The 14178-nt window shown below is 38.0% G+C and overlaps 1 protein-coding gene across 11 annotated transcripts in view; it reads left to right on the top strand.

Moving 5' to 3' along the window:
• The first annotated feature begins 900 nt into the window (after positions 1 to 900).
• Positions 901 to 14178, top strand: part of LOC114756419 (putative acyl-activating enzyme 19) — a 29513-nt gene continuing 16235 nt past the window's right edge. For 6 of the 11 annotated variants that reach the window (XR_003741453.1, XM_028945352.1, XM_028945354.1 and 3 more), the window contains exons 1-6: positions 903 to 1464; positions 1917 to 2390; positions 3108 to 3304; positions 4166 to 4369; positions 4735 to 5457; positions 6385 to 7040. Coding sequence is in view for 10 of the 11 variants with exons in the window: in XM_028945352.1 (XP_028801185.1) it covers positions 1122 to 1464; positions 1917 to 2390; positions 3108 to 3304; positions 4166 to 4369; positions 4735 to 5457; positions 6385 to 7040 (2597 nt within the window). In the remaining variant the exon portion in view is untranslated. Of the gene's footprint in view, positions 1465 to 1916; positions 2391 to 3107; positions 3305 to 4165; positions 4370 to 4734; positions 5458 to 6384; positions 7041 to 14178 lie in introns of all 11 variants that reach the window. The other 5 variants (XM_028945361.1, XM_028945355.1, XM_028945357.1 and 2 more) reach the window with 5 other exon arrangements.

The following is a 14178-nucleotide window of genomic DNA, read 5'->3' as shown; positions in this document are numbered from 1 at the left end:
AGATTCATTGGTAAACCATGTGAGACTATGGGAGTCCTCGCAGCCAATGTAGTTGTGCAAATTTTCTCTTTGAAATAAAAAGAAAGAAAATAATTGTGGCCCCGTGTTTATGAATAAATGATAAAATAAAAAGTCTTTTTCAGAGTTGTGTGAGGTTTTAAGAACTTTCACAAGCTCAAATGATTATATACCCATGTGAGGCTATGGAACCCTTCACGGGGAGGGTAATCCAAATTTCTTTAAAAAAATATTTTCTAAATAAAAATGTAAAATTTGTTTTCATATATTAAAAAATACCAACCCACCAAAAAAACACCTTTTTCAATTGAATAAATATTTTCTAAAAAATACCAACCAAGTAACACGTATTTTTACTCCTGAATTATGTAGACTTTAATCCTTCTAAAGGGTACGTGGGCTTTAAGTTTTTATTTTAGGTCAAGTTCAGTTTTGTAAATAATTTTTTTCTACTTGTAAATAACAAGTTTTTCTTATTTCTATCTTTTTTCTTAGGGCAATTGAAATATAATAAAATAGTCATATTAATTTTGAGTAGTTGATTTAGGATAACTATTCTCTTACATAGGTGTTGTGAGATGCTTAACACGTTTTCCACACAGAAGCGACTCTCGAATCCTATACGGTTTTTATAGGCTATATTTTTTTATAGGTTTTTTAAAATTAACCTTTTAAAATTTGATGACGACTCTTTTTTTTTTTTTTTAAACAGGATGACCAGGATTTGCACGTGACAAAGTTGGTTAAGGATAATTTAATGTTTTGATCCTTCTAATTAATTAAAATTTTTAAGATCTTCCGCGATAAATATCATTCTTTTTATGTCCTTTGTTTCAAGTTTCCCTTCAAAAATTACTCCCGGTGACAAGTGTGTATCCGCGAGGAGAGGCACGCCGGTGCGCGTGGCTCCATGTTAAAGCGAAAACGGCGTCTTCCACGGGGAGAGGATAGGCAGCGGAGAGAACGGGAAGACGAAGGAGAGAAGCCAGATTCGCAATATATAGTGATGCGCACCAACTTTTCTTCAAGCGAACTGGTCGCGGTTTTCCTATTCACCGTTTCCATCCTTCTCTACTGAAACTCCAAACTAGCAGACAAGAACGATGAGTAATGAAAACACCAAAGAAGAGGCGAAGTATTGCTGCATTTCTCACGAGTTCTTCCGAGCAGCTTCAGCAAACCCCGACAAAATTGCAGTAATACATGCTTCCGGTGCGGCCCAAGTTTCCATGGAACTTCATGAAAATTCTACTTCATCCATTTTCGGGAGAGACATTGTTGAATCCTTCGACAAGCTCGTGAAATCGATTTCTCCGCCTATGTACTCTGGGGACTCCTGCTACACGTACTCTGATATGCTGGAGGCCGTTCACTCCCTTAGCTCTCGCCTCCGCTCCATCCTGCTTGGTGGGGATGACCCCCATTTGATCAGACCCAAAGCTCAAGGTTCACTCTGTTTTCTTCTTGCTCTTCTTTTACTTTCTGTGCTTGGAGGGTAGTCCATGCTTGGTCATTGTTATACTGGGAAAAGTTCAATCATATTTCTTCTGCGAAGTTGAAAGGAATGTGATTAATTTTAAGCTACTTGAAGTTCATGGTAACTTCGCTCTTCAGTTTTGTTTTGGCGAACTTTAGGAAAGACCCGTTTGATTCGTAATGCCACTAACTACTGATTTGGGTGCATATGCGTAACGCGTCCTAGCTGGGGCTATCCCTTGGATTGTGCTATATTGTTTAGATACCATTTGGGTGCACATGCTACCAAGGATTTTGCTAGATTTTTAAGCACCATTTATTTGTTTGAGTATATTAGCTGTTAAATATAATCCTCTTATATACCAGATTAGGTAAAGGTGATATGTCTAATACCTCAGTGATTTCCCATGCCTTTTTTCCAGCCAATGATGATGTCGATGGTGTAGAAGGAAAAATCATCGTGCCTAGAACAAAAACAGTGTCTGCTCCAGGAACAGAGTATAGACCAAAGATAGTGGGGATATATATGTCACCTTCTGTGGAATACATTGTCGCTGTTCTTTCTGTTTTGAGGAGTGGAGAAGCTTTCTTGCCTCTGGATCCTTTTTGGCCCTACGGAAGGATACAATCAGTTGTTTCTTCTTCAAAAGCTGATCTCATTATAAAGTCCCGATCTTCATTTGGTAAAGGTAACTCAGGTCAGCTTGATGATTCACATTGGGCTGTACATTCAAGCAGCTGTGCTATTTTAAACTTCTCTATGGAAGAAAACCTTCCAGAGTGCACAGCAGATTTGGCATGGCCTTGTGAAAATGATAAAAAGAGATCATTCTGTTATCTGATGTACACTTCAGGGTCAACTGGAAAGCCTAAAGGAGTATGTGGCACCGAACAGGGTATTGTGTTACTTGGTTTAGTGCTTGCAAATTTCATTGTTTGATGAATGCATGATTTTTTACTTATGTGAAATAAAGTGTGGTCTTTGCATCAGCCAGCTTACTTTATTCTACAGCACACATGGAATGAACCCTACTTTGCACCTTAAAATTTTGAGAAGTTTTTTTATGATATTTTTTATATGCTAGAGTTAAATAAGGTTAATTGCTGGCCATTTTAGGATATTGAGCATGGCTGGTCTAGACACTTATTAACGGCAATGATGGTGAGAGAATAATGGATGGCTTTCCTTCTTCCTTTTTATGCACATGTGAAATTATGGGAAAGCATAGGACTTATTTTTCTCAACTTTGTTCTTTAATTAACCTCCTCGGGAAAACCTAGCTAAATGGAGCTGAAGAGACTTCAAAAAAAAAAAAATCTCAAACAAGGGAGAAGTAATGACCTATCAGTCTTTATCTTTCCCTTTTGATTCATTTCCCCTCATTTCCCTTAATATGAAGTCCGAACATAGTCTCATTGACTTAGCATATTTGGCAGTTGTTGAAATCTCTGTTTTACGTTCTCTAGGATTTGTTCTTCCTTGGTACTATCCAGCTGTTTTTTGCTTGATGGATGATTTCAACAACATTTTGTCCAACATGAAGAATATTTCTGTTCCAAGATGAAGAATGTTTCTGTGTTTATAGCATCACGCTTTTTCACACTCTTTTTAGGTCTCTTAAATCGATTTTCTTGGATGCAACAAATGTATCCACTGGATGGACAAGACGTACTGTTGTTTAAGTCATCAATTAGCTTTGTTGACCATCTACAAGAATTTCTCAGTGCTACTTTGACTGCTTGTGTGCTAGTTATTCCTCCCTTCTGTGAGATGAAAGACAATGCATATTCTTTGATAAATTTTATTCAGGTATGATGCTGTTTGAGCATTTTTTAGTATATTTTGCCCTTATTGATCTGATATCATTCCTTGACTTCTTGTCACACAATTTGTATATTGCTGCAGTCGTTAATTTCCTTCCTTATAGCCCAAGACTTATGAGTGTTGCCCTAGTTGTGTTTGGCCATCCTTTTTATAATTTGTTGACTTGTTGCTCATTCTTGTATTGGTTCAACATAGTCTTCTTGTAGCAGTGAGATGTAAGCATTGACCAACCGTTCTTCAGGCAATGAGAGTTTGGATGAAATCGCGTCAAATTCAGAGTTAAATTCTGCCAAGGACCCTTGATGTCGAAGATGAAGCAAGTCCCTTTGTCATATGATTTCTTGCAGTTGTATGGACGAGCCAAGAAGGGCCTCTTTTAATTTATTGACGGAGCCTTGTGTTCCATTGACTGAATTCAATTTTTGTTCGATGTTGAGGAGATGTTCCTCCATGAAACTTGAAATTGATTGGGAATGAGAGAGAAAAAACCAAGTAGTGGGGTAGGGCTGAGGAAAGACAGGCTCTGGATACCACTGTTATGTTATCCAAAAAGAAAGAGAGAGAAAGAATGGAAAGGGAAGAGAAACAGAGAGAATAGGGGAAATTAGAGAGAAGGGGGAGAGAGTCAAAGGCAATAGATAGAGGAGAAAGAGAGTTCCATTAGGGTGATCACAATACAACACATAACTATGAATGAGAGATAAACCTGTTTATATAGGCAAAGTCTAACGGCTGGTATCTGACTATTATTCTAACTTACTCATATAATTCTATTATTTATTTGTTACAATATCATATCACTTATCTTTCGCCTTATCTTCACCATAGTATTAAATACTTCTATAGGCTTATTTTATTAACAGGCTTACAGCTGTTCCATCATTAATGAGAACAATTCTTCCTGGGTTGCAAAATCATTCTGGCATGCGGGTTCAAAGTTCATTGAAACTGCTTGTGCTGAGCGGCGAAAATTTTCCCTTAACCTTGTGGAAAATGCTTTCTGCTGTCTTACCAAATACATCGATCTTGAATTTATATGGAAGTACTGAGGTGAGAATAGATGAAAATCTTTTTGGTCTGAGATTTCGGTTAGAAAATTTACAATTTGAATTTTCTTTGTCTCTGATTCTGATGCTTATGCAATGCACACTTAAGTTTTGAATAAATGTTATTGTTCGATGTGTGAGAAGGCTTCTTATAAATTATCCAGTTGTGCTGCTTTCATTGATGATTTGATATTTACATACAAAAATGGCTATATGCTTGATATCGTCCTTCTTTGTTGCTTTTGATTACCATGTAGTTAATTTCAAATAATTATGACCAATGATATCTACCTAGATTGTATCTTTTTGCATCATCATCATACTTTAGTCTATTTATGTTTTGTTTCCTTTTTCTTTTTTGATGTTAAGGTCTCTGGCGATTGTACATATTTTGATTGCAAGAGGATGCCATTAATCTTGAAGTCAGAGATGCTATCAACTGTGCCAATAGGTATGCCTATTTCCAACTGTGATGTGCTGCTTCTTGGTGAAAAAGATGCATCAAATGAGGGAGAGCTATATGTTGGTGGTTCTTGCATTGCTCGAGGTTACCATGCTGTGCCTAATTTATTGTCCGATGACTTTGTGGAATTGCCTCAGAATTATGGCTGCAGAGATTCTGTTGATAGTTATCAAAAGCGATTATACTATAGAACTGGTGATTTAGCCAAAAAGTTACCGACTGGAGACTTTATATTTTTGGGAAGAAATGACCGCATTATAAAAGTGAATGGACAGCGTATTGCTCTGGAAGAAATAGAAAATTTACTCAGGGAACATCCAGATATAAATGATGCTGCTGTAATTTGTCAAAATAATCAAGGTGAACTTGTGCTTCTGGAAGCATTTATAATACTAAAAGAAGCAGAAAGGGCTGGTGAATTATTAATACCTTCAATCAGAAGCTGGATGACCCATAACCTTCCATCAATTTTGGTTCCAAATGATTTCATCTTTACGCAATCATTTCCTGTGACTGCTAGTGGTAAGGTTAATTATGAGTTGCTGACAGGTTCAACTTTATTTACTAAGCATTTTGAGGATGAGGTTGGTAGCATAGGATGCAGCAACCTTCTACAAGTTGTCAAGAAGGTATGCTCTTACAGTTTTGCATGACAATCTATCTTCTGTTTACCAAAAGAAGTACTTTATCCTCTGGACTTTTTCTTCCTTGGCACCAATGGTAGCATGGGAGCAAGGGCTGGACACTTTTGAAGCAAGCCTGCCATTCACAAAAAAAGGCAAAAAGGAAAAAAAGGATCTCATAGAGCATAGAGCAGGCAAAAAGATGGACTTGATAGAAAAATTATCATGACAATAATATTTTGCAGAAATTTACAGACTAACAATGATAACAAAAGGGAAAAGATTACTGCTACCACAGGGGACAAAATACCAAAATAATGCTTAGGCTCCTCTGAAAAATCACAACACACCTTTTTGTATCAACCATACCCACCGTAGCCTCTGCTTTGACCCTCCTTTAAACAAGTGTCAACAATATGACAACTGGAGATAGACAGCAAAATATAGAAATAACCTAAGACTGAGAATATTAATAAAATAAAATCAGGTTAATCCAATTCCACACATTCACTGCACATTTGGTACTCTAGCACAATGGTTATTTTCTACAATGTTGTTGTTTAGTAGTTCTTACTTGTCATTATATCATACAAAAATAAAATAAATTTTATCAAAATTTAATTATTTATTTTTAAAATGCTTGTTTTAAAGATGTGTATTCATCATTCACCTTTGCATATGCACCAGCGAAACTACTTTAATATGATTAATAACCCTAAAATAAAAATATGTGGTCTTGTACAGTTAGTTACCCACATGAAATGGTATGGCTTTGAATATGACTTGTAGACCTCTAAACTCTATATTGTGATAAATCATTGTGTCCCCAACAAGTTTGTTTCCTTTTGAAAATTTTAAATCCATTTTCTCCTACTTTCAAACAATAGTTCTCTCTGCAGAAATGAAGGAATTGATTCATAGTTGCTTTAACAGGCATTTTGTGATGCTTTAATGGTAGAAAAGCTTTGCAATAATGATGACTTCTTTAAGTTGGGTGGAAACTCGCTTACTGCTGCACATATTGCTCACAATCTGGGATTTGATATGAGACTCCTTTATTGCCATCCAAGTCCTTTTGAGTTATGCATGGCTCTTCTACAAAAAATGGGATCATGCGCTTTGCATAACGACTTGGATGCTTGTTCAAAATTTAATGTAGACTCAGAAAATCGTATTTCTTCTGGTCTTTTTGAAAATGCTGATTTTCTTCATGAACCAATGGGTGCTTCTGATGGTGACAGCAACAGTTCTCTTCCTTTCAAACATTTGAAGAGGGACCTTACCATGGACTTCATTACATCACAGGGTGATGGGTCTATCCCGTGGTGTTCTTCCTCAATATTTCTACCATGCTCAATTAGTCGATGCAACAAGGTCTTGTTTAAAGAGCAGCCCAGAATAACTGATACACATCAAACAACTTGGTCTTTGAAAGTACCTAGAAGTAGGAGAGGTCATATGAAAGACTTATGGAAAGTTTATATGGAGTCTTGTGTTGATGCATCACCGATGCTTGTGTTTAGAAGCTCTGAAATTTATTTATTCATTGGATCTCACTCGTGTAAATTTCTTTGTATAAATGCCCGAAGGTAAGTTATTATAGTTTGTTAACTTGCTTTCGTCAATCATTTCTATTTTTTTTGTTGATCATAATTAGTTTTGATGCATTATTAGTTTAATCTTTAGCTTTAGATGCATTATAAAATGCACACAAATATTTGTCCCCGTAGTCAAATTTTCTCCTATCAGTATTGAATAATCATGATTCCTTGTGAATTTTATATTCTATGCTATTATACCCAAATGGATTGGAAAATGTGAAATTTCAGATGAAATCTGCAAAAATTGGATGACCTAGCTAACTACCTTGAGAATGGCAGGAAGTATGAGCAGCTGACCTAGTTTTCCTTTTATAGATAGGATTGTTATCTCCTAGAATCATGCTAAGTTTTATTGAGCTTTATTGTAATTTATTTCTGATTATTCTCATTGAGATTATAGGAGGAGTTTAAGGGATTAGATTAGATCTAATTCTCTCCCTTTTCCTATATATGTAACACTTTTCTATCAATGAAATTATCAAGAGCTGTTACTACAAATTATTTCATGGTATTGGAGCTTTGGTCTAACAATTAATGGCATTGAAATAAGCTCTAATGGGCCAAGCGCTTTCACCATCTATTTTGGAAACTGTACTCCACCATCGAATGAGGAGAGCTCACAAGAGCATGGCTCGGGTTTAATAGGAGAAGGGCTCGGTGCAAATTATGCAGCATTAGATTGTCTTTCCATAGTACTGATCACTCACTGCCTGAACGGCAATAACTACCTGCAATGGTCTCAGAGTGTGTTAATGTTTGTTCGAGGAAGGAATAAAGAGCAATGCTTGACTAGATCACCAACACCTCCAAGTCTTGACAGCACCGAATATGTAGTTTGGAGTGTTGAGAACAACATGTTAAAGACTTGGTTGGTGAGCTCCATGACGGCAGAAATTAGTGGAAGTTATTTGCTTGCAACATCAGCTAGAGAGACAGACTTTAGCGAAGCTGACCTATTTAGTAAGGGAATACACAATGGCTCTGATACAAGTAAAACGTCTTCTTCAAAAATTAATTGAAGAAGATAAAAGTGTGACTTGGTATTATATTGCATTGGTGAAATTGTGGCAACAAATAAATTTTTATGAGGTTCATTAATGGGCTTGCACCAAGGATGGACTATACTAGAAGACGATTGTTGACCAAGAAAGGTGCTAAGAGTTCTTACTCGATCTAAATGACACCTTTGAAGATACAAGGGGCTGCATTATGAGTATGAAACCTTTTCCATCCTTGGAAGAGGCATTCAACCTGATAAAGTGTGAAGAAAGCTGAAAGTTGCTGACCCAGAATGTCACGTTTACACCAGAGGCGTCAGCCTTGGCTTTTCAAGGAAACTTGGAAGGAAAGAAGTCAGAGAAATGGTACGACCACTGCAACAAGGGTGGACATACCAAGGATAGGTGTTGGAAATTTCATGGCAAACCTCCTAATCTAAAACATAAGAAGAAAGGATTGATGATTGGTACTGCAAAATCAGAAAGTGAAACCTTAACCACTAAAGAGCTCCTAGTCCTAAGGAAGATACTTGAAAAGCACAGATCTACCTTTGCAAAAAATAAGTAAGAAAACTACCCCCTAGGTTACATTGGCACAAGTAGGTACATTCCTTACTCATACTCTTAGTGGTAAGACTAAACCCAAAAATATTTGGGTGGTAGATTCTGGAGCAACTGATTATATTTTAGGTTTCAAAGAATTGTTTTCTCAATTTTCTTAAATTTTAGTATGTGAAATTTTTGAGGTGGCAAATGAACAATATGCAAAAGTAATGGGGCCTGGAACTATCATAGTATTTGAGAATATTGTTTTAAGAGATGTTCTTTATATCCCTGATATTAAATGCAATCTGTTATCTATCAGAAAAGTTGCTTCTCAGATAAATTGCTTGGTAATATTTGATAAACATTGTTGTAATTTTTAGGACTTGACTTTGGGGAAGATGAGTGGTAGTGCTGGGGTATGGAATAGGCTTTGCTACCTGCAGGGATCATTGCCAAATAAATCTCAAGCTACTTTTTCTGTTTTGACAAGTAAAGATGTTAAGTTGTGAAACTCTATGTTAGGCCACCCTAATTTTTAGCTACGTGCAATTTATGTTTCCCATAATTGATAATAAGGTCATTTTTTATTTCCATTGTGAAACTTGTCTTCTTGCCAAACAAGTCAGAAACTCCTATTTATCTCATTCCCTGTTCTCTCTCATACATAGTGATGTTTGGGGTCCATCAAGGTTTGAAACTAACTCTAAAGCCAGATGCTTTATAACTTTCATTAATGATCATACTCAGTTCACTTGGGTTTTTTTAATGAGACAGAAATCCGAGGTTTTTGAAAAAATTCTATGAATTTGTTCAAAATTAGTTGCAAGCCTCAATAAAGATGCTTCATAGTGATAATGGCAAAGCATATCTAAACTTATTGTTTAAAACTTTTTTGGAAGAACATGGCATCCACCATCAAACTTCTTGTGTTCGAACACCCCAACAAAATGGTGTTTCTAAGAGAAAATAAGGGCCATAATGTTTGGAAGTCATGTGCCAAACAAGTTTTGGGGTGATACTATTGTAACCTCGGCTTATCTAATAAATTGAATGCCATCAAAGGTTTTGAAATTTCATTGTTATGGAAAGTAAAGAAATAGGAGAGAGAAACAGGAAAGAGAAATGGAAAAGAGTAATAGAAACAGAGGAGAATTAGAAGGGAGTAGAGGACCAAGAGAAATTAAATAATTTCTAATCACATTGCAAAACTGAGTTACAGAGAATGACAAATACTTATAAGCAAAAGCTTTAATAGATATAAATCTAAGTAATTATCCTAATATTATTTAAATATTTTCTAGATATCTTAATCTGTCCAAATCCTACTAATATAATTAAATACTATCTAGATCCTAATAATATTATTTAAATCCTTGTTATCCTAATTATATCATATTTAAATATTTTCTTATTTATAACTATAATTACATAACACCCATACTCCTCTTCAAATTTTTCAAAAGGCTTATCCCAATTCACCTTTATTTAACACACTGTCTCAAAAAATATTTGAATGTACAACGTATTTTTTTAATGAAGAGGGAGGCAGATTGGATCATGAAGCCATCAAAACTGTTTTTCTGGGTTATCCTTCTAGCCAAAAGAGGTATATGTGTTTTTGTCCTGCTACAAATGAGGTGTATGTCACTCTGAATGTAAAATATGTTGAACATCAACCTTATTTTAACTAAACAACCATTTAGGGGGAGAAGAGTGTGAGTGAATGGCTTGTTTATGGAACTGAGAATGATCATCATGGTATTTCCCAATCTGAACAGCATTTAAAGGACCACAAACATCACAAATCCCACCTAATTTTGCAGCACCCAGTCCATCATCTCCTAATACTATTCCCAGTTTGTCATCTCCTAATGCTATTCCCTCTTCCCCTATTTCTTCTTAAACCCAATCTAAGCACATGAAAGTACTGCAGGAACTAGCCCAGAAAGTGTCAACAATTAGCCATCCAGGTTTGCTTTCTAGAACACCAACCCTTTTGAGCCCCTCTTTAATCCTGAATTATCCTAGACTAGGGTGGGAGAGCCTGAAAAATCACTAGAACAGCAGCAAAATAGTGATGAGCTTGCTCTATCACCAATGCAAAACCATGGATCTGCGCCTGGGGCAAGCCTTGAGGATTTACATTGGCCAATTGCCTTAAGGAAGGGAAAGAGGAGTTGCACTCAGCATTCAATTGCTAGGCATGTTTCCTATGAGCAATTGTCTTCGAATCTAAAGACGTTTGTTGCAAATGTTGAAACAGAGCCCATTCCAAAGAATTTTAGCGAAGCCATTGCTCATCCTAGGTGGAAGCAGGCCATAGAGGAGGAGCTAAGAGCTCTACACAAAAATAAGAACTGGAAGATTGTTGATTTGTCTAAGGTCAAAATTGTGGAGAGTAGTTAATGGGTTTTTATTGTTAAATACAATCTTGATGGTAGTGTAAACAAACATAAGGCTCGTTTAGTAGCTCTAGGGTTTACTCAAACTTATGGCATTGATTACTAGGAGAGTTTTGCTCCTATTGCCAAACTCAACACCATAAAGGTCTTACTTTCCTTGGCAGTTGTTGGAGCTTGCTGTATTATTCTGAATAACTAGGATTCATAGTACAAGACCCCCTCAATGGAGGAAGGAGGGGGAAAAATGGCAAAATAGACTGAGTATCCTAGCTACTATACTGGGAAAACAGAATAGAACGGCAAATATCTAATGGTGACTAGGAAAATTGATGAACATTAAGGATAAAACCTTCCCTGACATTCGAGAGGTCAGCAGCTCTCCAAAACCATCCACATGCTCCTTGTCCCCACACTTATGCACGCAACCCTAGATAACCATCCCTCAGTCTTCGGGTTGGGCCTCCTTCTACCATATACTGCCCTTATCTCAGTGCCAGGCCCATCATTCGCCCCCTCTACAAGTTTCACCTTGTCCTCAAGGGGAAAGTGAGGAAACTGTTGTCTGATATGCTGCAGGTCCTCCCAAGTGTTCTCATAGTTCGGTAGATCTTGCCATTTAATCAGAACCTGTTGAGTGCTGTCGGTCATTGCCCTTACCCTCACTACATCTTATGGCTGAACCTGCAACTCATATTCTTCAGTCAGGAAATCCGCGAGTGGGTGTGCTGTTTCAGTGGCTAAAATCAACTTTTTGAGTTGTGAGACATGGAAGATAGGATGGATCCTGGCTGTTTCTGGCAGTTGCAGCTTGTAAGCCACCTTCCCGATCCTTTGAACAACTTCATACGGCCCATAATACCTGGGTGATAACTTCTCATGCTGGCGCTTGGCTAAATTTTTCAACTTGTAGGGCTGAATGCGCAAATAAACTTTATCACCCACAGCGAATTCCACATCCCTCCTCCTTTTATTAGCTTGCTGTTGCATTTTTGATTGGGCTTGCTTGAGGTGAGACTTGAGGAGGTGTAACACCTCATTGTGCTCCTTGATCTGCTCATTTACCCCTTTTGCCTTGCACCCATCCTCTTGCCACTTGAAAACAGTAGGATGGTCAGCCATAGAGGCCCCTAAAGGGGGTAGTGTCAATGGATCTGTCGTACGTTGTGTTGAACCAGAATTCTGCCCAGGGAAGCATCCTCACCCACCTCCTGGGACATTCCCCTGCAAAGCACCTCAAATATGTTTCCAAGCTTCGATTAACAACCTCGGTTTGGCCATCTGTCTGGGGGTGGTACCCTGAACTGTACTTCAAGGTTGTTCCTGACTGTTTAAATAGTTCGTGCTAGAATTGACTAACAAATACCCTGTCGCGGTCAAAGACAATTGATTTCGGAAACCCATGTAATTTCATCACTTCTTTAACAAAGATTTCAGCCACCTCACTAGCTGAGAAGGGGTGTGATAAGGGAATGAAATGGGCATACTTGGTAAGTCGGTCAACAACTACCATTATAGTATCAAAACTATTCGATTTCGGCAGCCCCACTATGAAGTCCATACTCACATCCTCCCAAACCTGTGAAGGGATCGGTAGTGGTTGCAGCAGCCCAGCTGGGCTAAGTGCCTCATACTTATTGCGTTGGCACACTTCACACCTTGATACTTGCTCTTGCACATGCTTTTTCATCCCTTCCCAGTACACCACTTCCGATAGCCTTTTATAAGTTCGCAAGTACCGAGAATGCCCTCTAATAGGTGAGTTGTGAAATTCAGATATTAAGGCGGCAATTTTGGGCGAATTTCGGGGCAAAACCAGTTTGTCTTGGTACATTAGACAACCATTTTTGATTGAGTATCCCACTGGCACCTCTTTTCCCAGGAGCATCCTCTGCCAAATGTCATATAGTTTTCCATCTTTGGCTATCTCAATTTCGAATTCCTCTACATCTGCATATTGCCACAGTGAGAATGCATTCAGAGCTGCCTCACAGCTGTCCCTTCTTGACAAGGCATCCGCAGCTCTGTTTTCCTTGCTCGGTTTGTAGTGTATTTCAAATTTATAGCCAATCAGCTTGGATACCCAACTTTTTTGATTAGGTGCAATAATCTGCTATTCTAGCAAATGCTTAAGAGCTTTCTGGTCAGTTCTGATAATGAAAGGCTTGGCAGTGATATGTTGCCACTTTTTTAGAGCCAAGACAATGGCTATTAGCTCCTTCTCATAAACCGAACTCCACCTGGCTCTGTTTGATAGTTGTTGACTGAAGTAGGCAATGGGTTTACCTCTCTGCATTAGCATTGCTCCCACTCCAGTGCCGCAGGCATTTGCCTCAATCTCAAAGGGAAGGTGGAAATCCGGCATAGACAGAACAGGAGCAGATACCATAGCTTTCTTGAGTTTCTCAAAAACAACCTGAGCCTTATTGCTCCATACAAAAAGCATTCTTCTTCAGTAACTTTGTAAGAGGGGCTGTGATTTTTCCATAGTCTCTGATGAACTTCCTATAATACCCAGTGAGTCCTAGAAAGCCTCTCAAACTTTTGATGTCTTTTGGAACGGGCCAAATGACCATGGCCTCAATTTTAGAGGGGTCAGCTGCACTTCTTGAGATTTATGACGAGCTCATGTTGCTGCAAGAGTGACAGAACCGTCTTCAAGTGTTCCAGATGCGATTGCTCGTCCTTGCTGTACACTAATATATCATAGAAAAAGACTAGAACGAATTTCCTCAAATGCTCTTTGAATATGTCATTCAGCAGTTATTGGAAAGTTGACGGGGCGTTAGTGAGCCCAAAGGGCATAACCAGGAACTCATAGTGGCCGTCATGAGTCCTAAATGCAGTCTTGTACTCATCCCCTGGTTTGATGCGGATCTGATGATAAGCAGATTTTAAATCCAATTTAGAAAAAACAGTCACATCTCCCAGTTCATCTAACAACTCATCTATGGCAGGGATTGGATACTTATCTGGTATGGTAATTTTGTTGAGGGCCCGGGAATCGACACAGAACTGCTAGCTACCATCTTTTTTCTTGACTAGGAGAACTGGACTTGAATATGGGCTACTACTGGGTCGGACAAGGCCAGCTTCTATTATTTCTTTTACCAATTTTTCAATCTCTGTTTTGTGGCTGTAAGCATATCGATAAGGACGAATATTAGGGGGGAGACGCCCTCT

Source organism: Neltuma alba, unplaced genomic scaffold (genome assembly GCF_004799145.2).
Source record: "Neltuma alba isolate B1F8T4 unplaced genomic scaffold, ASM479914v2 tig00010403_pilon, whole genome shotgun sequence".
In the NCBI taxonomy this organism is placed as follows: Eukaryota; Viridiplantae; Streptophyta; class Magnoliopsida; order Fabales; family Fabaceae; genus Neltuma; species Neltuma alba.
The sequence above is the reverse complement of the archived record's forward strand: the minus strand, read 5'-3'. Positions and strand labels throughout refer to the sequence as shown.